The sequence below is a fragment of the Dama dama genome, chromosome 5, assembly GCF_033118175.1.
Source record: "Dama dama isolate Ldn47 chromosome 5, ASM3311817v1, whole genome shotgun sequence".
NCBI classification, from domain to species: Eukaryota; Metazoa; Chordata; class Mammalia; order Artiodactyla; family Cervidae; genus Dama; species Dama dama.
This window is the reverse complement of record NC_083685.1, coordinates 115,347,529-115,372,536: the sequence shown is the minus strand read 5'-3', so window position 1 is coordinate 115,372,536 and position 25,008 is coordinate 115,347,529. Positions and strand designations below refer to the sequence as shown.

Sequence of the window (25,008 nt, the reverse complement as noted above, 5' to 3'; positions counted from 1 at the left end):
GCTTCTCATTGTGGTGGCTTCTCTTATTGCAGAGCATGGGCTCTAGGCAGGCAGGCAGGCTTCAGTAGTTGTGACACATGGGCTGAGTAGTTGTGTTGCACAGGCTTAGTTGCTCCACGGCATGTGGGAATCTTCCTGGACCAGGGATCAAACCTGTGTCCCTTGCTTTGCAAGGTAAATTCTTAACCACTGGATCACCAGGGAAGCCCCAAATCAAAATATTCTACTGAATACAATGGTTATTGGCAGTAGTGAGAATTTCAGGGTTTGTATTGATGTTTCTGAAATGCAGATGATCCTCATTATTTATGACTCCCTATCTGTGAATTTGCTACTCCCTAAAACGTATTTGTACCCTCTCCCATACTCGTGGCACTTCTGCGGTCATATGTGTGTATGTGCAGTGGTGCAGAAAATGTGATTGGTCCAACCTCGCGCATTCCTAGCTGAGGTCCAGCAAGGCCTCACTCCTCTGTTTTCAGCTCTCAGGCTGTAAGCAAGTGTCCTTTCTGCCATCTATTCAGTGCCACAGTTCCTGTGGTTTTGTGGGTTTTGCTGGTGCTTTTGCTGTTTAAAATGGCTCTAATGTTTCTCTGCGTGAGAAGGGTGTGATGTGCCTCATGGAGAAAATGCGTGCATTAGGAAGGCATTAGCAGGCACTAGTCACAGGCTGTTGGTGTGCGTGCGTGCATGCTAAGCTGCTTCAGTCTTGTCTTACTCTTTGTGACCCTATGGACTGTAGCCCACCCGTTCTTCTGTTCATGGAACTCTCCAGGCAAGAATACTGGAGTAGATTGCCACGCCCTCTTCAGAGGATCTTCCCAACCCAGGGATCACACCTGCGTCTCTTAGGCCTCCTGCACTGGCAGGCGGGTTCTTTACCACCAGCACCACCTGCGAAGACCCTGTTGGCTGTGAACTCAGTGTTAGTAAATCAACACTGTATATTCAATAATGTGGTTTGAAACAGACACACACTGCCTTGGCTTGGCAGACATGGCCTGGGTCCTCATTGAATGCTACTATCCAATCACATTATATTCAATGTGAATATAACTTTACACATCAATGGGTCACCAGATTCTCTTGCTTGCAAACATTTCATAAGCCTAGATCATTCTCTCTTTAGCGCCCAAATAGCTTCTATTTGCCCTTCAAAGCTTAACTCCAGTGCTCCCGCCTCAGAAGGCTCACCTGAGACCTGCCTTTTAAGGCCAGGTGTTACCCCAAGAGACCCACTTACCACACTGGGGGTGATTGCTTATGTACCTATCCATCTGAGTGTGATGCCTGGAAGGCCTGGACTGCATTTTGTTCACCTTTGTATCCTCAGCTTGTAATACAGTACTCGACACACAGTAGGTTCTTCATAAACAGCTGATGATGTGTTGGCAGACTGGATGAATAAAAGAGGAACTGGGTGAGGAACAGGGGCAGACTGTGGGATAGAACAAAGCCTGGGAGCTCAGTTTATCAGCAATACAGAAAAGTGTTGATGCAGCTGAAAAAGAAAAAAAAACAAAAAACAAAAAACAAGCAGGTTCAAAACTAAGACAAATAAAAGACCTGCACAAACCCTCTTTAGGGGACCTGGAGTGGAAAAGGCTGTTCAGCCTGTTTCTCCCAGCTTCCAAAAATTCCTGAATCATTGTTTAGACAGAACAGCCCTTTATTAAATACCTCTCACTCCCTTTCAAGTTCACTGTCAGGCTTTATTGGATTCTGAGATGGACCAGGAGAAAATGTGGATGGTAAAGAGCAAGGGGGCTTCTCTCTTCTCTCTCCTTTTGCCCCTGTCTTTTGATTACAGCTGAACAAGGTCAAGAGGCCTTTAAGAGACCAGCAAACCTAATAATCCTGTGATCATTTTTTCTAAAAGCTCGTAGGAAGATTCAAGCTGAATTGAAATGGCTCAGTTTCTCTTGCCATTAGCGAGGATACCACAGTCACATACACACATACACACACACACACAATTCCTTCCCTTTCTTGGTACACTGCTCAAGCATTTTCTGTGTGTACTTTGCTGTTTCTCCTAACTTCTCCTCCAAAAACCTTTAAGCAGCCCTTGCCCACCTCTTCTTATTCCTTGGATCACAGATAACTTTTCAGTGTGGGGTCAGCCCAGAAAATGCCTTTTGGTGGATTCAGAACCTTCCCTGCCAGTGCCTCTCCCCAACCCCCTCCTGTTTACTCCGTGGCTGCTGCCCTTCACATTCTTTGGTCCCTTCATCAGTCCAGGTGGCTTCTGTCACCTGGTCTGTGTCACCGTGCAGCCAAAATCCTAACTCTGGGAATTCTCTGGCTGTCCAGAGGTTAGGACTCCAGGCTCTCGCTGCCAAGGGCCCAGGTTCAGTCCCTGGTGGGGGCACTAAAATCCTGCATGCTGAGTGGCGTGGCCAAAATAATAAATAAGTAAATAAATAAAATCACTATCCCTCTACTATCAAAACAACTCCTCTTTAAAAAAAGAAAAAAATAAACAAAGAAAGAAATACTCCACTGTTTCTTTGAAGAGAGGGTGAGGCTATGACTGGCACAGTATTTATTGGAAAGAAAAATTCCAGAAGCCAAGCCCTAGAACAATAGGAAGCTCTGAACAGACTTTAGGAATTGTCCTGTTTGATCCTCTCACCTTAGAGATACAGAAGCAGAGGCCCAAAAAGGAAAGGCAGTGAGTGATTTAATGGCAGAGCTGGGTTTAAAAATCAGACCCTCTAGTGCTTTGTCCAGGGTTTGGCCCTCTGCAGCATGACTAGAATGGTACCCTTAGCAAACTTGAACATTGTATTAAAGCAGAGTCTCTGGTGGGGGAGCTTTCACCCCCAGGAACATCTGACATCATCTGGTTGCCACTGCTGGGGAGAAAGTGCTAATGGGCATTCAGAGACTCAAGGCCCCTTGTAAGCCCTGATCAGATTCCTGATCTGGGTCATCACGGCTTGCAGGGCCTGGCTGCAGCCCGTCTCGTGGACGCGTCCATGTGATTTCAGCAGCTGGAACCACAACCTCCCTGTGAATCCAACAGGCAGGGGTTGAACTAAAGGCAGACTTCTGCTCATTCTGGTTTGGGGATTTATTTTGTTTTGTGTTTTCCGAATGTGAACTTGGTTTTACTCTAATACAGGACTTCTCAACCCTGGCAACCTTAGAGTCTATCCAGGACCTTGTCTCATGATTCCAAGTAGGCTCAGGAGGGAGGTATGAGACCTGGGCTCAGATTTATGTGCCTGGAAGAACTCTAGACAACAAGTTTTGTCGTGGGGCTTATCCTGTGCATTGTAGGACATGTAACAGCATTGCTGGGTTCTACCCGGGAGATGTCAGAAGCACCTCTGACTTTTTTTCCTCCACAGAGGAACATGTCAGTTTTTGAAAATAATTGAGATATACTCACATACCAAAAAATTAGGTGAAAATTTGGAATTTCCTGGCCGTCTGTGGTTAAGACTCTGCTTCTGCTGCCAGGGGCCTGAGTTGCATCCCTGCTTGAGAAACTAAGATCCCACAAGCCATGAGGCACGGCCAGAACAAAACAACAACAAGAAAAACTCGGTGAACAACTTCTATGACTTTGGTTGTCTTTATTCCTTAGTCCCATCCAGGCCTTGCTCATAATTGGTACTTAAGTGTTTGACCGACTGGTTTGGCACTGGGCCCTCTGGGGGCTCAGACGGTAAAGAATCTGCCTGTAACGCAAGGGACCTGGGTTCGATCCCTGGGCCGGGAAGATCCCCCTGAAGAAGGAAATCAGAACCCACTCCAGTATTTTTGCCTGGGAGATTCCACGGACATAGGAGCCTGGTGGGCTACAGGCCATGGGGTCGCAAAGAATTGGACGTGACTGGGTGACTAACACTTTCACTTTCTCCTCAGAGAGGTTTCTCCCCTGGACACAGTGTGAAGGGGGGAGGCTTGTGAATGGTGTGTGTGTCTGTGCTGAAGCCTGGTGAGCACAGAGGGCGCTGGACTTCCTGGTGTGTATGGTCATGTGACCAGTTCAGACCAGTGAGTTGTGACGGGTGTCACTCCTGGGCTGGAGCATTTGATTGCTTGTGTGAGTCCCTCGAGAGTTCTCTCTGTCTGCTGAGGCGAGTGTGGAAGGACAGGTAAGATGGAGTTTCCTTCAGGCAGGGTCCCTGAGTAATTACCATGAACTCCAAGCCCCCTCCTGATCCTCACAGGACATGTAACATGAGAGGAAAGCGAACTTCTGTCAAACCATTGAGATTTGGGTATCCTTTGTTATTGCACCATAATCCAGCCTAACCTGACTGCTATAAGGACATACACAGGACTGCTAGACACAGAAGTCAACCCGTATTCAAAGAAACCATCCCATCCAGACCAGCCAGTGGAGTCCATTCAAATGCCGGGATAATCTGGGGTTAAAAAAATAAAAAGCTCATGAAGTTAATTAACAAACACTTCATTGAGTTAAAAACATGAGCGAGCTATAAAAAGAAACTACTTGTTTGTGTTATGTCTCAGTTGTTTACAAATTCAGGAGGGTTAAACAGAGCGTGAGCACAGTGCGTGCCCTTTTTCTTGCTGTGTGATGTGGGGGACCGGCTCTCACAAAGTCACAGAGGGGCTTTTGTGTTCCACAATAGCATCTCAGGGCCAGCGTGCTTTGCATGTTCATCCACAATAACTGCTTTCTTCTGGTAAGTTAGGGCCGATGACTTTGGGTTTGGGATGTGGAATCAAAATTATGAAAAGGCTAAAGAAGAAAAATTGTACCAAATATGATAACTATAGGAGTGCTTGTCTCTTTAAGGAAGACACACGTGAATATTCAAACTAGATAAACCAGAGTGACTAAAGTAACTCCTTTACAAAGAATTTTTCTGCCCCAGTTCCCTTGGTGCCCTGAAGTGTTTGCTACAGATTCCAGAGGTGGAGGTGAAGGGCAGAGAAACGTGAAGCCAAGGTTCATTACTGTTTGATGTAAAAGATAAAACATTTTGTAGATGAATGCACAAAAGAGAAAAATTCATTTTAATATTCATGTAGCTAACCCCCGCCCCCAAACTTAAGCTTAAGCCTTAAAAGGGCATACTTGTCCAAAAGAAGTTTTTGTTACCATATTTTTCTTAAATAGTTTGCAAACATCAGATGGAAACCCTGATTGTTGATTAATTTCTAGGTTTCTTTATGGCCGATGCTGCTAACTAGCTGGCTTTACTGGGTAAAACACTTGACTTCTCTGTGCGTGTTGCCTCGTTTGTAAAACGAGGGAAATAAAAGACCCTCCGGGGATTGCATAGCTCTAAAAAATTCTGACCCTTTGAAAAGAAGCATCCTGGAGAAAACTGTGGGCCCATGCTTTGTATACAAATGATGCATTCTCTGAGACAATTGACTTTCCAAATCTGACATTTTACAATAGAAAATAACTTTCAGACTTCCCTGGTGGCTCAGTAGTAAAGAATCTGCCTGCCAATGCAGGGGACATGGGTTTGATCCCTGGTCCAGGAAGATCCCACGTTCCATGGGACAGCTAAGCCCATGCACCACAACTTCTGAAGCTCATGCACCCCAAAGCTCGGGCTCTGCAATAAGAGAAGTCACCGCAATGAGAAGCCAGAGCACTTTAAAGAAGAGTAGCCCCGGCTCACGACAACTAGAGAAAGACTGTGCGCAGCAAAGAAGACCCAGTGCAGCCAAAAATGAATAAAAATAAATTAAGTGGATACAATTAAAAAAATTTTTAAATAACTTTATTTGTGTAGGGCTGGTTGCTGGAAAAAGTCAGATTTGTCAGCATCCAGGGTCCTTGGTGCCCTGAGGAGGGGCCGCTGAAGTTGGGAGCCAGTGTGCTCTGGGCACCTGCTGTGGATGGCAGCATCTGGGTAGAGGAGGTAAAAGCAAGAACAGCTGGAGAGACCAGCCAGGTCTCCCAAGGTCGTCCTGCTGCTAAGGAACCAGCCCTCGTGCACATCAAGGGCAGCAGATGATCAGAATGGGGTGGTGTGGACACCCCTGTTCTGTCAGCTTTAGACTCATTCCTTTTTTCTAGGATGAGGATGTCCTCTTCTTTAGGAGAAATACCCCTTCTGTCCATGGGAACCATGTGGTTCTGATCAGGAGGCCCTGTGATGGTGGCCACACCTCTGGTCCTGCAACTGGGCACCTGATCCAAGCAGGATTGATCTTCAGGCTCTTTCTAATTGGAACTAGAGGAAGAGGCTCCCATCTGCTCCGGTGGCCAGGGTTTCTAGCCTCATGGAGACAGTCCCTCCAAGAGAAACAGACACAAGAAGGTGAGAGATCTGAAGGGGTCTGAGTCCTGGCTGACCCTCCCCCAGCCCTCTCTGTAGCCTGTTCGGAACCCACGACCCTTACTTCTCCACCCAAGGGAGTTGCAGGTAAACATTTGCAACTCGTGAGACTGGATTTGTGGGAAAGAAGGAAGAGTGAGAGAGTCTTGGAAGTTTTCCCCAAGCCTGGGGAAGCCAGACTTGGGAAGCCACGTGCAGCCAAAGTGATGGAAGATGCAGCCAAGCCCAAGGGCCACTCAGGAAGAGCAGGCTGGGCCAGCAATAAAGGCCCACTGGATTTATCTAAGGATGGCAAATCTCACTAAGTGAGGAAAGAAAAAGAAGGGGCCAAAATCTTAGGAAGTTTAGTAAAAAGAAGATGAGTGAAAAACAGTCAGTCAGTTCAGTCGCTCAGTCATGTCTGACTCTTTGCAACCCCATGGACTGCAGCACGCTAGGCTTCCCTGTCCATCACCAGCTCCCGGAACTTGCTCAAACTCATGTCTATTGAGTCGGTGATGCCATCCAACCATCTCATCCTCTGTCGTCCCTTTCTCCTCCTGCCTTCAGTCTTTCCCAGGACCAGGATCTTTTCCAATGAGTCAGCTCTTCGCATCAGGTGGCCAAAGTATTGGAGTTTCAGCTTCAGCATCAGTCCTTCCAATGAATATTCAGGACTGATTTCCTTTAGGACGGACTGGTTGGATCTCCTTGCAGTCCAAGGAACTCTCAAGAGTCTTCTCCAACACCACAGTTCAAAAGCATCAATTCTTCAGTGCTCAGCTTTCTTTATAGTCCAACTGTCCGTAGTCCAACATTCATACATGACTACTGGAAAAACCAAAGCTTTGACTAGATGGACATTTGTTGGCAAAATAATGTCTCTGATTTTTAATATGCTGTCTAGGTTGGTCATAGCTTTTCTTGCAAGGAGCAAGAGTCTTTTGATTTCGTGGCTGCAGTCACCATCTGCAGTGATTTTGGAGCCCAAGAAAATAAAGTCTCTCACTGTTTCCATTGTTTCCCCATCTATTTGCCATGAAGGGATGGGACCAGATGCCATGATCTTCGTTTTTTGAATGTTGAGTTTTAGGCCAACTTTTTCACTCTCCTCTTATACTTTCATCAAGAGGCTCTTTAGTTCTTCTTCACTTTCTGCCATAAGGGTCGTGTCATCTGCATATATGAGGTTATTGATATTTCTCCCGGCAATCTTGATTCCAGCTTGTGCTTCATCCAGCCTGGAATTTCGCAAGATATACTCTGCATATAAGTTAAATAAGCAGGGTGACAATATACAACCTTGTTGAGAGAAAAAGAGAGAGAGAGGCAAAAAGAGAGAAAGAAGGGAAGGATAAATGTATTATTGTGTTGAGACATTTTCTGAGAATAAATTTGGGTTTCAGTGCAAGGATCTGAGAAGAGGTGAGTACAGGGCACTCTGCCATAAATGAATTTGGGAGGGACATTACCTGTTCTGGGTGCTTCCCCAATGGCTCAGCGGTAAAGAATCTGCCTGGCATGCAGGAGACACAGGTCTTGTGAGTTTGATCCCTGGGTTGGGAAGATCTCCAGAGGAGAAAATGGGAAACCACTCCAGTTTGCCTGAAAAATCCCTTGGACAGAGGAGCCTGGCAGGCTACAATCCATGGGGTCACAAAGAGTTGGATGTGACTGAGCGATTAAGCGCTGACTTATCTATTCAGGAAATGGAAAAACACTGTATTGCAGAGTGTGAATGTAATTTAACAGGAGACTCACCTGAAATAGATTCACTCTGACCCTTTACTTTTCTTAGAGCTCTGTTTACTTTGAGATGGTCCTCAATTGCTTAGTCAGGTTCTTCCTTTATTTCCTGTTCTACTAAGACTTGCCTGCCTGGTGGCTCAGCGGTAAAGAATCTGCCTGCCATGCAGGAGACGCAGGAGACACAGGTTCGATGGCTTTGATGAGTTGGTGGAGCCATTCTCACACCACCCCTCCCCCTTTCCCATCCCTCCCCTCCCACCCCATCCACTCCCAGCATTTCAAACCCTCCTGAGGTTTTCCACCTGCCTGAGGTTGGAATCTGAATTCCTTTCCAAAGTCTCTGAGGCCCTCTCTGATCTGGCCCTCCCCTTCTCTCCTCCCTCACTGTTATCTTGGGTGGTCAGGGAGGCCTCCCGGAGGAGGTGATCATTAAGATGTACATAACTAGAAGAAGCCAGCTTCGTGAAGATGTGGGGAGCAGTGTGTGCCAGCCTGGAGTGGGGTAGAGTGAGGGGTAGCTGGTGGACAGCGGGCACAAAAGTCCTAAGTCAGGAATGAGCTGGAAAGTGTGAGGACTGGAGAGAAGCTGGTGGAGGCAGAGTGGGGACGGGACAGAGTAGGACACGGTCTCAGATTCCAGTTAAAGAAACTCAGAATGGGAAGTAACCTTGGAGGGCCTCAACCCCTTTATTTAGTTTATTTATTCAGTTTTTAAAATTTATCTAGACCGCAACATGCAGCATCCCAGACCGGGGATTGAACTTGTGCCCCCTGCAGTGGAAGCGCAGAGTCTTAACCACTGGACCACACAGGAAGCCCCTTTATGTATTTATTTTTAAATTTTTAAAATCAAAACACAGTTGATTAGTGTTATATTACAGTTGATACAGTGTTATATTAGTTTCAGGGGTACAGCATCATCATTCAGCATTTTTACAGATTAGACTCCATTAAAAGTTATTACAAGGTAATGACTATAATTCCCTGTGCTCTAGAATATATCTGTTGCTTATCTATTTTATACATATGTAATAGGAATATAACATTGTACTACTAACCTTATTATTTCAAAGACCAGGAAATTGCAGGTCAGAGAATTATTTTAAAAATGTGCACAAGAAATACATGAGTTTTCATGTTAAAAATTCAGAGAACACAGCAAAAATAAAAGCCCCCTTGGCTCAACCCCTGCCTGCCCCAATCTCCTTGCCACTGTCCTCTCCAGTGGGAAGTTCAGTCAGTCAAGAGGCTACTGTTCCTGACTTTGGGGTAGGAATATATGGGTGGCTCCAGTGGTAAAGAACCCACCTGCCATTGCAGGAGATATAAGAGATGCAGGTTTGATCCCTGGGTTGGGAAGATCCCCTGGAGGAGAGCACGGCAACCCACTCCAGTGTTCTTGCCTGGAGAATCCCCACGGACAGAGGAGCCTGGTGGGTTGCAGTCCATAGGGTTGCAAAGAGTCAAACATGACTGAAGTGACATAGCAAGCACACACACACATTTGTATATATACACTGAGAAATGTATGGCTTTATTGGGCTTTCCCTTCACATCTATGAAATCGTAACTTTTACTTTGGAAAAGTTTTCACTTTTGTTCATGTGGATGGAGTGCATTCTTTTTACCTGCTGTATAGTATTTCATGGCTAGAAGAACTATATCATTTAACCTTTCCTCTTGGGTATTTGGGTTGTCCCTGGTTATTAGAAATAGGACTGTGGTCAATACCACTGGACAAGCCTCTTGGAATACAAATGCAAGGTTTTGGTAAATACTAAGCTGTGAAATTCCTGGAACCAGGGGGAGGCAGACACCATGAAGTTTTAATCGATGCTGCCAAAGTGCTCTCCAGAAAGCATGTGTCAGATCACCTTCCCACCAACAGTACATGTTACAGCCTGCTTCTCAGCACCACCACCTCCAATGCTGGGTCTTATTCGTCTTTATAATTTTTGTCACTGTGCTGGGATGACAGTGATATCTGTATTATGGTTGTTATGCATGTGTGTGCCTGATAAGTTACTTCAGTTGTGTCCAACTCTTTGCGATCCTATGGACCTCAGCCCACCAGGCTCCTCTGTCCATGGGATTCTCCAGGCATGAATACTAGTGTGAGTTGCTATGCCCTCCTCCAGGGAATCTTCCCTACTTGGGGATTGAACCTGCATCTTTTATATCTCCTGCACCTGGCAGGTGGATTCTTTACCAACAGCGCCAGCTGGGAAACCCACTGTTGTTATAGTAGTAGTTATTTACCTTTTAATTTTATTTTTGTTATTATTTTTTGGCTACACTGTGAGGCTTATGGGATCTTATGTCCCTGACCCTGGGCCCCCTGCAGTGGAAGTTTGGAGTCCTAAGCACTGGGCCATCTGGGAAATTCCCTATCTTTTTATTTTGAATGAGTTTAGGCTAATAGGAAAGTTGTGAAAATACAGAGTTCTCATAGTCCCTTCCCCTGGTTTCTCCTCCTTCAGCATCTGATATAACTGTATACAGTGGTCAAAATTAAGACATTAACATTGGTACAAAGCTGTTAACTAAACTGCAGATTTTCTCAGATATCACCAGTTTCTCCACTCATGTTCTGGTTGTTTTAAGTTTTGTTTCCCTAATTACTAGAAAGATCGAGCATCTTTCTGTAATTTTTTTTTTGCCATCTGTGTTTCTTCTGAAAAATACTGGTTCAAAATTCTTTGCCCATTTCCCCCGCCTTGAATTGACTGTCTTTTTCTAATGATTTGCAGGGGTTCTTTAAAAACTCTCCTAAGCTCACACAGCTAATTAACTAGTGAAATAAAAACCCAAGTCTAACCTGATTGCCTATTTCCAGTACAAATGCCCAGTCCTCAGTTCTCCTGCCTCTCTCTTGCTCCCCTTCTCCCCGGTCCATGCTCTGTACTCCCCAGCAGGGAGTATTTCTCAGTGAAGCCCAGTGGGGCTAAGGCTGCTTATTCACTCCTCATTTTACTCATCATCTCTGGGCTAATGACATTAGAGGCCGTCTGGGATGTGCCCTTTCTGGACACCAGCTTGCTTTCTCTGAAGTCTCATCTCCCTTGGCCCTGAGGCAGGCTGCAGAGAACGCCAGCTGCTGAGATCCAAGAATGTGCCATTTGGCTGACTGTCCTCTTCTTAATTGTTGTCCTGGCAATCGTGAAACCTCTTGCACTGGCAGAACGGAAGCTGCAGAAGGGATGGTATGTGTGTCTTGGGATCACTGGGGGCCCTGCAATTCCTAGAACACCAGCCAGGGTGCTCTGACCGCCTCTCAGGTCACTCTCTTGTCTTCCAGCTGCTGCTCCAGAAATTGACAGAACATTGCAGGCAGGGGTGGGCACTGCTGTGGGTGGGACTGCTCTGGTTCTACCCAACCATCTGTTCCTTGAGGAGAGGGGCTGTGTCTTGGTATTCTTCTCCCTCTGGCTCTAAAGTGGAGCTAAGCAGAAATCTTGTCATTTGTAGTTACTCTGGATAAGGGAGGAGATGTGGTGGAGACACTACTATTTGTCCCTAGGCTGGTCCCAAATATTTGGCAGGGACAGTGCTGTGAGGTGGTGGTGCCCTCCTTCCTAACTATAGGTCCACCCCAAACCTGTGAATGTGACCTAATTTGGAAAAGGGGTCTTTGAAGATGTAACTATTAAGAATCTCAAGATGAGGCCCTCCTGGGACTTCCCTGAGACCCCAAGGGGGTAGTCCAGTGGGGTCCAGTGGTGGACAGGTGGTCCAGTGGCTAAGACTCCGCACTCCAAATACAGGGGGCCTGGGTTTGATTCCTGGTCAGGGAACTAGATCCCAGATGCCACAACTAAAGATCGTGCATGCTGTGACTAAGAGCTGGCACAACCAAATAAATAAATAAGTATTCTTTAGATGATGAGGTCATTCTAGGTTACTGAGGTGGTCCCTACACCCAATGACAAGTGTTCTCATATGATAAAGATGGAGAGAGATCAGAGATACACAGAGGAGAGGAGAAGGCCATGTGGAAGCAGAGACTGGAGTCATTTAGCCACAAGCAAGGAAGGCTTTGCCCTAGGGCCTTCGGAGGGAGCATGATCCTGAATTCCATCCTCCAGACTGTGAAAAAATAAACTTCTTTGTTTTAAGCTGCCTGGTTTGTGGTAATTTGTTACAGCAGCCACAGGAAACTAATAGATTGGAACCAGTTAGGTCATTAAAACCCATAGTCCTTGAGGGGACTACAGACATCATCAGTTGTTGCCTGAGTAGGGGAACGAGGACCACAGGGAGGGATGACCTGCCTCTGACCAGCACAAATGAGCATCAGTCTCTTTCATTCATATACGACAGCCTGTGAGGGAGCATCTCTCTACCAGCCCCACAGGTGACAGGTGAAGAGCAAGGCGCTGGCTCTTCACCGTGGAAAGACGGTGGGAATTTTCTCTGGAAAACGGAGGGCGGGGGCAGGGCTCCCTTTGAGAACTGTGTGACGTGCCCAGCTCCTTCCCAGGCACCCCCGCCAGGCCCTGGGGTGGGGGCGTCTCAGAATTTGCATTTCTTTTGTTTGTTTGGTTAAGAAGGCATGGATGATTTTTGGGGGGTTTGGGGTGCTGTTCTGAGTCTTCATTGCCAGGCTCTGACTTTCTCTAGTTGCGGCAAGCAGGGGCTGCTTGCTAGTTGCAGTGCATGAGCTTCTCATTGGGGTGTCTTCTCTTGTTGCAGAGCATGGGTTCCAGAGTGGGGAGGGGGATTGGGGGCTTCAGCTGTTGTAGCACTTCGGCTCAGTTGCCCCAAGGCTTTGTGGGATCTTAGTTCCCAGACCAGGGATCAAACCTGCATCTCCTGCATTAGTAGGCGGATGCTTAACCACTGGACCACCAGGGAAGTCCCTAGATGATCTTCTTTTTAATTGAAGTATAGTTGATTCAGAAGTTGCATTTCTGACACATTCTAAGGGAAGCCTCATGCTGCTGGATCAGGGATTGCTCTTTGAGAACCCTTGCTCTAAAGCAATGCTTCTTAGACCTTAATAAGGATAGGCATCATCCAGGGAATCATGTCATAATTCAGATTCTGTTAACCCTTTGTGTGTGCTATCTGACCCTACCCTTCCTGCCATTCATCTCCAGCCATAGCCGATTTGACTAGAGGTAGATGCTGAGTCATAGAGAAGGAAATGGCAACCCACTCCAGTGTTCTTGCCTGGAGAATCCCAGGGATGGGGGAGCCTGGTGGGCTGCCGTCTATGGGGTCGCACAGAGTCGGACATGACTGAAGCGACTTAGCAGCAGCAGCAGATGCTGAGTCAAAGGCCCATGGGCTCACCAACAGCCAATGACAAGACCCTGATCACAGACAGTAAATCTAAGCCCAGTGAAGCTCCTCTCTTGAAAATCAGAATGGTGTCTGAATAGAGACCATTGCCCACTGGTAGTGATCCCTGAGCTGAGACCACGGTGCAGAGTTGCGGCCAGTGCCACGATGAGCCAAGAGGAAAATGAGCTTGCAAAGGCAGCTGGCTCAGGAGCCTGGCAGCCTGGAGAGGCAGAGGGTGTCTTTGCTTTCTGACAGTTCTCTAATCCCCAACTCCCATGAGCCCCAACTGGGCTGTTTGCCCTGGTGTTCTGAGAAACCCCTTGTCCTTCCAATAAGCTCCTCTTTTTGCTTGAGATGCTTTGAACGGGTTCTTGTTCCTTGAAGCCAAAGGACCTGAATTAATCAGAATGCTTGAATCTTTACCCTCATCCACCCGCTCCCGATGGTGAAACCCTCTGAATCATGAACTGCATCTGTGTCCTGCTTGTATCCAGGACCTTGGACAGGGCCCTGAACAGTGGGTGCTGGAGAGTGTGGCCTATCTCTGGATACAATCAATGTGCACAGGTGTTAGGGGAAGGTGCAAGGGCACATTCCAAGTGAGTGGAAGGCAGAGGAGAGGCGTGGAGCTGGGTGAGCACATGTGGAGGACTACAGGCGCAGGGTGGCTGGGGGCTGTAGCAGGCAAGAGTGGCTGTCGGAAGGCTGATCACAGACAGCCTTAAACACCAAGGCTGGTCATGGACACCTTAAACACCAAGCTGAGGAACTGGGGTTGGTTCGACAGGCAGTAGGAAGGCATCCAAGGTCTTTCAGCCAGAAGGACAGGACCAAGAACAGTTGTCCTCTTTTCTTTCACAAGGATCCTATTGGCCTCTCATCACCAGGTGAGAGGTGACATTTTGAAATAAGCCTGTAAAAAATGGAAAGAAGGAGAAAATGGATCCCAGAGATTTTCCTAGCAGAGAATCAACAGGAAATTGTAATTGATTGCACTTTGTGCAAAGCCCAGGGACAGAGAATATTCCATTAATAAACCAGCATATGGAAATAAAAGTCCAACCTCACTACTAAGTAGAGACCTGCAAATTGAAAGTGATATTATTTTTCACCACAGCAAATTGGAAAAGATGCTGTAGAGGGTGTGGTGAAATGGTTACTTCTATAGTTTCCAGCACACACAGAGGATAAATTGACACACACATAATTTGGAAAGTAATTTAGCAAAATGCATTACCATCTTTAAAGATGTTCATACCCTTAGTTTCTCAGAGGTAAAATTACTAGATCTATCTCACAGAAATCTCCTAAAATATGCAAAGAAATTTACTGCCAAAGATATTCCTCCTGCTGCTGTGGGAAAGAGATAAAACATCCAATAAAGAGAATGTGAAGTCTAGAAGTTATATCTGCTATAGAATATTACATAGCCCAGTCCAAATAAAAGTTCAAAGGGTACCCAGAATATTCATAGCAGAATGCCAATGTAAATATCCATTTTTTGCTATGACTTTGTAATTGAAACTCACAAATAAAAAATCCATGAATGGGCACTTCCTTGGTGGTCCAGTGGCTAAGACTCTGCTCCAAATGCTGGGGTCAGGATTGGGGGTGCGAGGGGAGGGGCAGGGCTAGGGTTCCATCCCTGATCCAGTTCCATCAGGGAACTAGATCCCACAGATTGCAACTGAGAGTTCACAGGCCACCACTAAGAATTCTGCATGCCACAACAAAGACTTGGCACAGCGAAATAAATATTTAAAAAAATAAAAGATTAAAAAAAAAAAGTATGAATGGGGGAAAAATGAATGAATGGAAATATACCAAAGTTTAAGAGTAATTGTGCTTTTTTTCTACTTTTCTGTGCTCTCTACTTTTTCTCCAAAGCACAATAAATTAGTGATGGAAAGAAATCCCTGGAGCCTGATAAAGCAGCCTGAATAGGGGAACACTTCTTGGCTGTTGTAACTGAGACCACCAACTCCTGTCTCTCTTTCAATGACTGCCCTGTGAATAGCTCTCCCAGCAGAAAGGACTAGCAGTGTTGCTGTGGGGCTGTGCCTTTCTCTTGTCTGCTCTGTGAGATGTTTAATTCTCAAGCACAGTGCTTGGTACTCAGTGATAGCCCCTGCTCACCACAACTAGAGAAAACCTGCATGCAGCAATGAAGACCAAGTGCAGCTAAAATTAAACAAATATTTTTTTAAAAATGCAGCATTAAAAAATATTCTCAGAACTGTCTCCAGGACACCTTCTTGTCCTCACAATCAGTTCTAAAGAGTTAATCTTAGGCCCAGTATGGGTTTCAGAACTTTTCTGATGGGTACTTTATATTTGTTGAATACCACCCATCTCAAAATTCTCCAAGCCAGACTTCAGCAATACGTGAACCATGAACTTCCAGATGTTCAAGCTGGTTTTAGAAAAGGCAGAGGAACCAGAGATCAAATTGCCAATATCCGTTGGATCATTGAAAAGCAAGAGAGTTTCAGGAAAACATCTATTTCTGCTTTATTGACTATGCCAAAGCCTTTGACTGTGTGGATCACCACAAACTGTGGAAAGTTCTGAAAGAGATGGGAATACCAGACCACTTGACCTGTCTCTTGAGAAATCTGTATGCGGGTCAGGAAGCAACAGTTAGAACTGGACATGGAACAACAGACTGGTTCCAAATAGGAAAAGGAGTAAGTCAAGTACGTCAACCCTGCTTATTTAACTTACATGCAGAGTACATCATGAGAAACACTGGGCTGGATGAAGCATAAGCTGGTATCAACATTGCTGGGAGAAATATCAATAACCTCATATATGCAGATGACATCACCCTTATGGCAGAAAAAGAAGAGGAACTAAAAAGCTTCTTGATGAAAGTGAAAGAGGAGAGTGAAAACGTTGGCTTAAAGCTCAACATTCAGAAAACGAAGATCATGGCATCTGGTCCCATCACCTCATGGGAAATAGATGGGGAAACAGTAGACACAGTGGCTGACTTTATTTTTTTGGGTCCAAAATCACTGCAGATGGTAACTGCAGCCATGAAATTAAAAGACGCTTAACTCCTTGGAAGGAAAGTTATGACCAACCTAGACAGCATATTAAAAATCAGAGACATTACTTTGCCAACAAAGGTTCATCTAGTCAAGGCTATGGTTTTTCCAGTAGTTATGTATGGACTTGAGAGTTGGACTATAAAGAAGACTGAGTGCTGAAGAATGGATGCTTTTGAACTGTGGTGTTGGAGAAGACTCTTGAGAGTCCCTTGGACTGCAAGGAGATCCAACCAGTCCATCCTAAAGGAGATCAGTCCTGGGTGTTCATTGGAAGGACTGAGGCTGAAGCTGAAACTCCAATCCTTTGGCCACCTGATGTAAAGAGCTGACTCATTGGAAAAGACCCTGATGCTGGGAAAGATTGAGGTCAGGAGGAGAAGGGGATGACAGAGAATGAGATGGTTGGATGGCATCACCGACATGAGTTTGGGTAAACTCTGGGAGTTGGTGGTGGACAGGGAGGCCTGGGGTGCTGTGGTTCATGGGGTTGCAAAGAGTCGGACACGACTGAGTGACTGAATTGAATTTCAGTTCACTGAACCCCTCGCTGTAACTATTTCAAAGTTTCCTGATGGAATGCGCCAGCCCTTAGGGCGTGAGCCCGCCTGCCCTTATATCACTGACCAGCAGATGGCAGCAGAGGAGCATGCAATGCTCAACACTGCAGGAAAAAAGAGGCACAAAACCTCCCACCCTCCAGTCTAACTGCTGAGGGTTCTCTCTTCTGGCTCTGCGGTGGTGCCCCTGCTCACTGCCAGGCACCCACCCCCACACCACATCCCCCTGGGCATGGCTGGGCATCCTCATTCCAAGGGGAGAGGATGACTCCACTTCTGAGAGCTCATCCAGGAGGAATTGTAAGCTGATTTGGGAAGGATGACATATGGAGGTGTGCCAAGTGCTATCCTGGAAACTTTCCTTTTGAAACCTGGGCATCAGGTAACAAGATAACATGTGTATCTAGCCTGTCATTAGTGCTTAGCATATGTTAGCCACGTGCACACATACCTTACCTCATTTAACCCTTATGACAAACCCACAATGTAAGTCTTTGCAGCCCATTTCACAGATGAGGATATCAAGGCACAGAGAGGGTGGCCCCAGTGGTCCAGCATCACAGCCAAGTGAATGTCAGTGCTGAGCTTTGACTCCAAGTCTCAATGACTCAGAGCCCAGCTGTGTCCTCCTGTGCTAGCCAAGGAGATGCTTCTTGGTGAACCAAAACCTTATACACACAATTACTTCTCAAAGAGAATGGAGGCTGAATCTCCTGGTGGGGGGGGGGGGTGGGCACAGGGCAAAGGCATGGGTAGACCCAGGGTTTTCCTAGTGGAGGCATATGTTGCAGGTCAGAGAGTGCAGAGAGGAGGGGTGTTGAGGATGGAAGCTGATCCCGGCTGCTGGGCTAAGAGATAGAAGACCAGAGCTGTGTTCTATTTCTGCTGTCCCATTGCTGCGTGACATCAGGCAGTTCCTGGGCCCCTCTGGGCTTTCCTTCCCTCATCTGTGGAATAGAGCATCTCTCAGTCCTTGCTGGTTCTCACTGTCAAGGGAAGCCAGAAGCTCCAGCACCAAACTTCTCATTAACTAAAAAATTCCTAGGCTGTGACTGTTGGTTCTTTCTGGGTAACCTGAGCACAGCCCAGCCCCTGAGCAGGGACTGGCCACATGGAGCCCTGGACATGGCTCAGGAGTTCATTCTTGCTCTGGTCCTATCTTAACTTTTAAAAAATGAGTGAATTTATTTGTGGCTGCACTGGGTCTTCGTTGCTGCACGTGGGCTTTCTCTAGTTGCAGCGAGCAGGGGCTACTCTTCGTTGTGGTGTGCAGGCTTCTCGTTGCAGTGGTTTCTCTTGTTGTCGAGCACAGGCTCCAGGGCACGCAGGCTTCAGTACTAGTGGCACACATGCTTAGTCGCTCCGCAGCATGTAGGATCTTCCTGGACCAGGGATGGAACCTGTGTCCCCTGCACTGGCAGATGGTCTCTTAACCACTGGACCACCAGGGAAATCCCTTTAATATGCTTTTGTTTGTTTTTGTGGGATCTTAGTTCCTGGACTGGGAGTCAATCCTGGGCCCTCAGCAGTGGAAGTATGAACTCCTAACTACTGAACTGCCAGGGAATTCCCCCTATTTTAGGTTTGACTTGTCACAGGCTGGGCTCTGCAGATGCTGAGATGGAGTTCAGAGGGTGAAAGGAAAAGAGGAGGAGCCAGGTGAGGGCAGAAGAGCCATCAGACCGGGGTGCAGGCCTGCCTGCCACCTCTCTGCCAGCCCAGGTAGAGCTGGCCAGGCCCTGGTCCCACTGTCTTGCTCTATCATTATCTGCCTGAGGGTGCAGGATGGATGTGTGTGTATGTTTATGTGCATATACGCGTGTGTGTGTGTGTGTGTGTGTGTGTGTGTGAGTGTACGGTAACATGTGCAGTATCCTGTGTCCCTCAGGTACTCAGGTGGGAGCTGCCGGCTCTGGGCACCTCTTGACAGGTGACAGCTTGGTCCAGCCACTGGATTCAACCCAATCCCTGGGAAGCGGGCTGGCAAAGGGAAGCAGAGCCTGCAGCTAAAAAAGGATCCTGGCCCTGGGGTCAGGGCAGGAGCAGGGGATACAGCAGCCCCGAAAGGTTTCTGGAGCCCAGGCTCAGCTCCTGCCCTGGAGGGTTTAACACTTAGCACAGTGCCCCGAGGTAGGTAGTGTCATTCTCCCCATTTTATAGACAAAATGTTCTCTAAATGCTTGCCTCTGCTGGGTGGAACAGTGAGAACAGGATCAGACTCATTCTTGCCCGAATCTTTTTGGACATAGCTGGGGGGGGGGCGGGGTTGGGGGGCTTCCCTCCTCAGATCTACCCCTTGAGAATCTTCTCCTTGGAGGCAGGCATCACCCTGCTGCAGGGAGCTCTGAACCAGCATCCTCAGAGCCACCCTGACTGCAAGTTCCCGGTACAGAGGAGCTCTCTTGACCATCCCCCAGTCTAGGTGGTGAGAGGGACCAAGAGCCCTCCGCTCTGCCAGCCTTCCCCATTGGGCCTGGCAGAGGGGTGCAGACTACCCTTGGCAGGTCCAGTGACGCAGGTAGGCAGCGGGGAGGCAGCCTCGGCTGGGGGGGTGCCAGAGCCTGCAGAGGCCCCTCTGTCCAGGCCAGATGGCCGCTGACTCCAGCGGGAGGGGCTGCCAACACCTCCGGTCGGTGTCCTGGCCCATGTTCCTCGCTCTGCCCTTGTCAAGGCCTGGCCTTCAGGTGCTGTTTGATGAGGAGCTATGCTTCCTCCCCAGTGAGTGGGGCTTTCTGTGAGATGCCGTTTGCCTGGCCCTCTTCCTCCCCAACCCCAGGGTGCAACCAGACCCCTCAGAGTCTCATCTCCACACTGCCCAAGGCTCTGCAGGACCCCACGGAGGAGGCCTGAGGTCTTCATTCAGGTTCATGCATGTCTGCTAAGTTGTGTCCAACTCTTGGCGACCCCATGGACTGAAGCTCCTCTGTCCATGGGATTCTACAGGTAAGAAGTGGAATGGGTTGCCATTTCCTCTTCCAGGAGATCCTCCTGATCCAAGGATAGAACCTGCATCTCCTGCTTTGGCAGGAGGATTCTTCACCACTGTGCCACCTCTTCATGCTGGATCAACCCATTCATTCATTTGTTACAACAGCTTTAAGAATTAAGTGAGGTGGGTTGAGAACACACCCATCTCGGCTCACACTCTTGCGGTTGCAGAAGGGGATGGCCTGGATGACAACCTGGACTGTGATGGGTGAGGATTCCCAGGAGGGCTGCCTCGCTTGCACAGATTCACTTCATTGTCTGGGTCAAAACTGCAGGCAATGGCCAGGCTTTGCCCAGGATTCACTGATTCATCCATTCAATGATTTATTCATTCATTCCTCCAACAAACATAAATCAAGCATGTGCTACATATAAGCCCCTGTTCCACACAGATGAATAAGGCAGAAGGCCCCCGCCCTCACCAAGTTGATGTGACTGGGATAGACAAGAAAACTCATGAACCGGGTATAGGGTGATGTGATTAGGGCCGGCGTATGCTTTAGGAAAGGTCATCAGGGATCTCCCTGGTGATCCAGTGGCTAAGACTCTGAGCTCCTAATGCACGGGACCTGGGGGTTCGATTCCTGGTCAGGGAACTAGATTCCACATGTTGCAACTAAGACCCAGTACAGCCGGATAAATAAATAAATATTAAAAAAAATTTTTTTTTTTAAAAAAGAAAGGTCATCAAGGAAGGCCTCCCTGAGGCTGGGGCTGGAAGGACAAGAAACTGGTTAGACTTGATTCTGGGGGAGGGAGGAGTAGAAAGGTGCATGTAGAGGACCCAGCAGGTGGGAAGGTCCTGGGGAGAGAAGGAAGATGTGTGTGGTGGAGGCTGGTGTGTGCACCCTGGTGGTGGTCAGGGCAGGCATGCTGGGTGTGGAGGGGAGGAAATTGACACCAGAATTCAAAGGCTTGTAGGAGTTGGGTTTGACTGTTTCTGCTACTTTCACAAAAGGGCATAATATAAAAAGAGTTAACATTTACATCACTCTCCCTACATGCACTGCATTAGTGCTCTTATGTAAGCCAATGCAGTCAGACTTCCCCCAAACCATGGTAGGTCCTATTATTATCCCATTCAACAGGTGAAGAAACTGAGGCACCATGAGTTTAAATCACTTGCTCAGTGACACAGATCAGTGGAATTTCTGGTAGGCTGCTGGCTCCCGAACTCTAACCACTGCCTTTTCCCACACTACCCTTCCCATATAGACTCCTCCGCAAGACTTCCCTCACCTCAGAGTTTGTTTCCTCTGCTTAAGCAACATTTAAACATACTCTAAAGCTTAAGGAATTGTGGGGTCCTCAAGAGGTCATCTTGTCCATGCTCCTGCCTCCAGATACACGGTATTATAAGTCTCATGTTGAGGATGAGACTCCTAAGCCCCAAAGGGTTTAAGAGACCAGTTCATTATCCAAGGTCAGTGAAGGAAGTGGGGGAACTAGAGCCGTGGTCTCCTAAATTCTTTCACTCCGGCTCCAACCTCTCCATCCCCATTTTGAGATGATTCTAAAGTTGTTTCTTATCTGTTCTCCATCCCCCACCACCCTTCCCCCAGCTGGATAGCAGACTCCCTCTGTGCCCACCAACAGGGTGGGGTACACAGCAGCTGCATACTTGATGTCTGTGAATGCAACAGGTGGATGACAGCAGACACACACTGGGTGTGATGCTGCTGTCCAGGATGCTTATAGAGCAAGAATGCTTAGCAGGAAGGGTGGATGTGAGCTGACGCTGGAAGGCTGCTTAGAAATGTTTCATCTGGGCTTCAGCATTTCTGTCTGGGGTGGGAAGGGTTTCTCAGCTAAAGGAAACAGCATGTGCAAAGAGACAAGGAGAGGACATGGCATAATCAAGGAACAGTAATGGTTTGATTGGACGTGAGCATGAGAAAAAGATGGGCAATGAGGTTGGGGTTAGGCTGCAGGGACAGACAGATGTGATCTGTCCCAAGGACCCTGCAGGCTCTACATTAACTGATTCCATGGTCACTGCTTCCTTACAGTCCTACCAAACAAAGAGGCTCCGTGGGGTAGATACAGAATATCTTTAATGCCCCAATTTATTTTTGTCACACGTGGCTTTGCTCTGTGATAGTCTAGAGGCACATGTCCCAGGGCTCCTGGTTCACAAGGGAGCTTGGGTCGACATGCTCTTCTTTACCTTAAGGCCATTCCTCTTGTGGAGGCCAGTCCAGGGCAGGCTGGCCTCGTGGGCGTGGGCCTGGGCCTGGGCCTGGATGTGGCCCAGCTCCCAGGGCGGCGGCCTGAGCGGTATCAGCATAGCTGTTGGCATCAGCTCCTCTGAGGCCCCAGAAGGGGTACTCGACAGGTCATTGGGCTCCAGGTTGGCATCGCTCCAACCCTCAGAGCTGTCACTGTGGCCTTCTGGGCTGGTGGCTTCATCCTCAGATATGGTGACAGTCTCAGCCGTGCCCTCTCCAAGGCTGCTGTCTAAGTCTCCTGCCAGGGTAGAGATGGTGGCCCCCTCGAGCTCCCAGGCTCTGTGGGTGTCTGCTGCATGCTCCCGCTTCTGCTCAGAACCAACGGAAGGGGCACTGCAGAGCCCTGGCACAGGCCGGGTGAGGGCCTTGGCTCTCACCTGGCCTGTCCAGAAGAGGGCGAGCTCTTGGCGGCAGGCGGCCACGGCCAGGCTGGTGAGTAGGGTGCTAGACACCAAGTATAGTAGGGCAGGCTGGCCCATCTGCATGAGGGCCATGGCCAAGAAGGTGACCAGCAGGCCCGCAGCGTAGGCCGCTGTGCAGGCCGCGAAGTAGACCTGCCGCGAGCGGATCTGCACGTCAAAGCGGTGACAGTAGGCCACCAGGAAGCCGGGGACCACGATGTCGCCGAAGCCGAGGATGGAGAAGGGCTGGTCACACAGGGTCAAGGCCGAGAAGCTCAGCCGGGGCACCTTGAGGACCATGGGCAGCCTCTCATGGCTCAAGGAATCTGCCGGGCCCGAGGCCACCCCAACCATGATGCTCTCGCCGGTCCTGGTGAGCAGGGGTGTGATGAAGACGAAGAAGACGTCGAAGACTAGCAGGGCCAGCAGGAAGGAGGCGCAGCTCTGGAGGGTGGGCAGGCGCATGCGCCGCAGGACGAAGAGGCAGTAGGCCACGCCCAGCGTGTCCTGCAGCAGCCACGCCCAGCCGTCCTCGTTCCGGTAGGCGACCCAGAGGGCCGTCACCACCAGGCACAGGCCAGCCAGCAGCAGCAGGGGCAGCTGCAGGCGGGCCCGGCGGCCGGGCAGGGGCCGCTGGTCCCGCCACACGGGCAGGTGGCGCACCACGGGCACCAAGCAGCTGTAGAGGCCGGTGCCCGCGCCCAGCCCGAAGATGGCGATCATGACGTAGACAAAGCAGTCGTAGAAGAAATAGAGCAGCAGCATGATGGAGCAGGACATGGTGACCACCGCGCCCGTCATGGCCGGCGTGAAGTCCACCGGCGCGTCCTCGTCGTCGACTTCGGGCCCCCGCCGGGCCGCCAGGGCTCCCTGCGGAGGGTGACCGCCGGGCCCCCCGCCCCCTCGCGCCCGGCGCCGCTGCAGCCTTTCAGCCTCAGTCACGCCGGCCCAGTAGCCGCCCACGGCCACGGTGCCCACGGCCAGGAGGAAGATGACCACCATGTTGTAGTCGAGGATGGGCTCCGGGGGCGCGTACAAGGCCACGCGGACCCCGTTGCCTCCGTGGGTGTGGCTGAGGATGTCGAGCATGTCGGTGTAGCGGAGCACGGCCACGGGGATGGTGAGGTCTGGGAGGGGCTTGCGGGGGTTCTGGGCCACCGGGGTGATGTCTGAGCACTGTTGGCCGCTGACCCGGCTCACGATGAGCAACCCGTGGGCGCCTCGGCCCTGAGCCAGCCAGCCTTTGTCGTAGAAGCTGCAGTTGCCCCTCATGACCATGGCGGTGGTCCGATGGAGGGGCCGCTGGCTGGCGGAGCCGTCGGGGTGGGCCTGGTGGGAGGAGTCCTGGCCTGGGCACCAGGGCGTGCCCGTGCCGTCGTGCAGGGGCAGGAGCGGGGCGTGCTGCAGGTCCCGGGGCAGGGTGACGTAGTCGGAGCGGAAGAGGATGCAGTAGTCCTTGCTCCAGTTGTCCGACACCACGTGGACCACGCCGTACTCCCCCTGGGCCGCGGTGCTGGCCAGGAGGAAGAGGAGGAGGAAAAAGAGGAGGAAACCCAGGCACGCCATCCTCCTCAGGCACCTACCGCTGCGTCCCAGTGTGGCAGCTGCCCACGGCCCCTGACCCCTCCCAGGGCTGGGTGTGGCCCGCTGTCACAGAGCGGCTGCTTGGCCGACAGTCCAGGAAACCAGGGCCACACCTACCTAGTCACAAAGCTGGGCAGCCTCTGGGGATCCTGTCCCCCATCCCTGCCTCCAGGTGGAGAGGTCATCTTCCTAGGAGGAACTGGACCAGGTCATTTGAAACAAGAGGTGGGGGAGATGGGCTTGAGGATCCCAGGCAGGATTTGGGACCAACCTTGCCCTTTACAGATGGGGCAGGTGCCTGGCCCTCTCTGCCTATTTCTGTAACTTCGAGAAATGAGGACATTAGACCAGACGGTTTCCTGGGCCCCTGGGATCCCTGAGCTCAGCGATGTACATTTTTATCCAGCTCTTCCTGAGTGCCAGGTACTTTTTCTGCAATTGCAGCCTCCTGCAAGAGGGTATTACTACACCCATCCAGCGCGAAGCTGTGAGCCCTCCTTCAAATGATGCCCCTTTGCACAGGCGCGTGACCGGAACTTCGTTCCCAGAGTGACCAGGATTTAGGAAAGGCCATGTGGCCATTTCTCGCCATTGGAATTGAGCAGAAATGAAATGAGTCCCTCAGGAACCTGGACAGAGACCATGGGGCTCCTTGTCCTTCTCTTTCTTTTTCTCACAAGTCACTCGTGGACAGGCCATCATCTGTGGAGAGGGGGGCGATGTCCTAAGAGATGGGGAGAAAGGGAGTGAAGGAACCAGGTCCCCGGATGCTTGCATGGAGTATGGGATACTCATCGTGGACTGTTAACGTATATTATCTTCCTTAAGCCACAGGCTTCTTGTGAGTCTGTTACAGCAGCTTTGTTGTTGTTCAGTCAGTAAATGGTGTGTGACTCTTT

General features: G+C 49.3%; 1 protein-coding gene across 1 annotated transcript; it reads right to left on the bottom strand.

The window, feature by feature from the left end:
* Window positions 1–22,027: 22,027 nt before the first annotated feature.
* On the bottom strand, window positions 22,028–24,091 carry SPPL2C (signal peptide peptidase like 2C). Its single transcript, XM_061141237.1, has one exon. It carries the CDS (start codon window positions 24,089–24,091, stop codon window positions 22,028–22,030), a length of 2,064 nt encoding a protein of 687 aa, XP_060997220.1.
* Between the last annotated feature and the right edge of the window lie 917 nt (window positions 24,092–25,008).

Coding starts and splice junctions, on each gene's coding strand:
- SPPL2C (XM_061141237.1), bottom strand. CDS start 24,091: ATGGCGTGCCTGGGTTTCCTCCTCTTTTTCCTCCTCCTCTTCCTCCTG.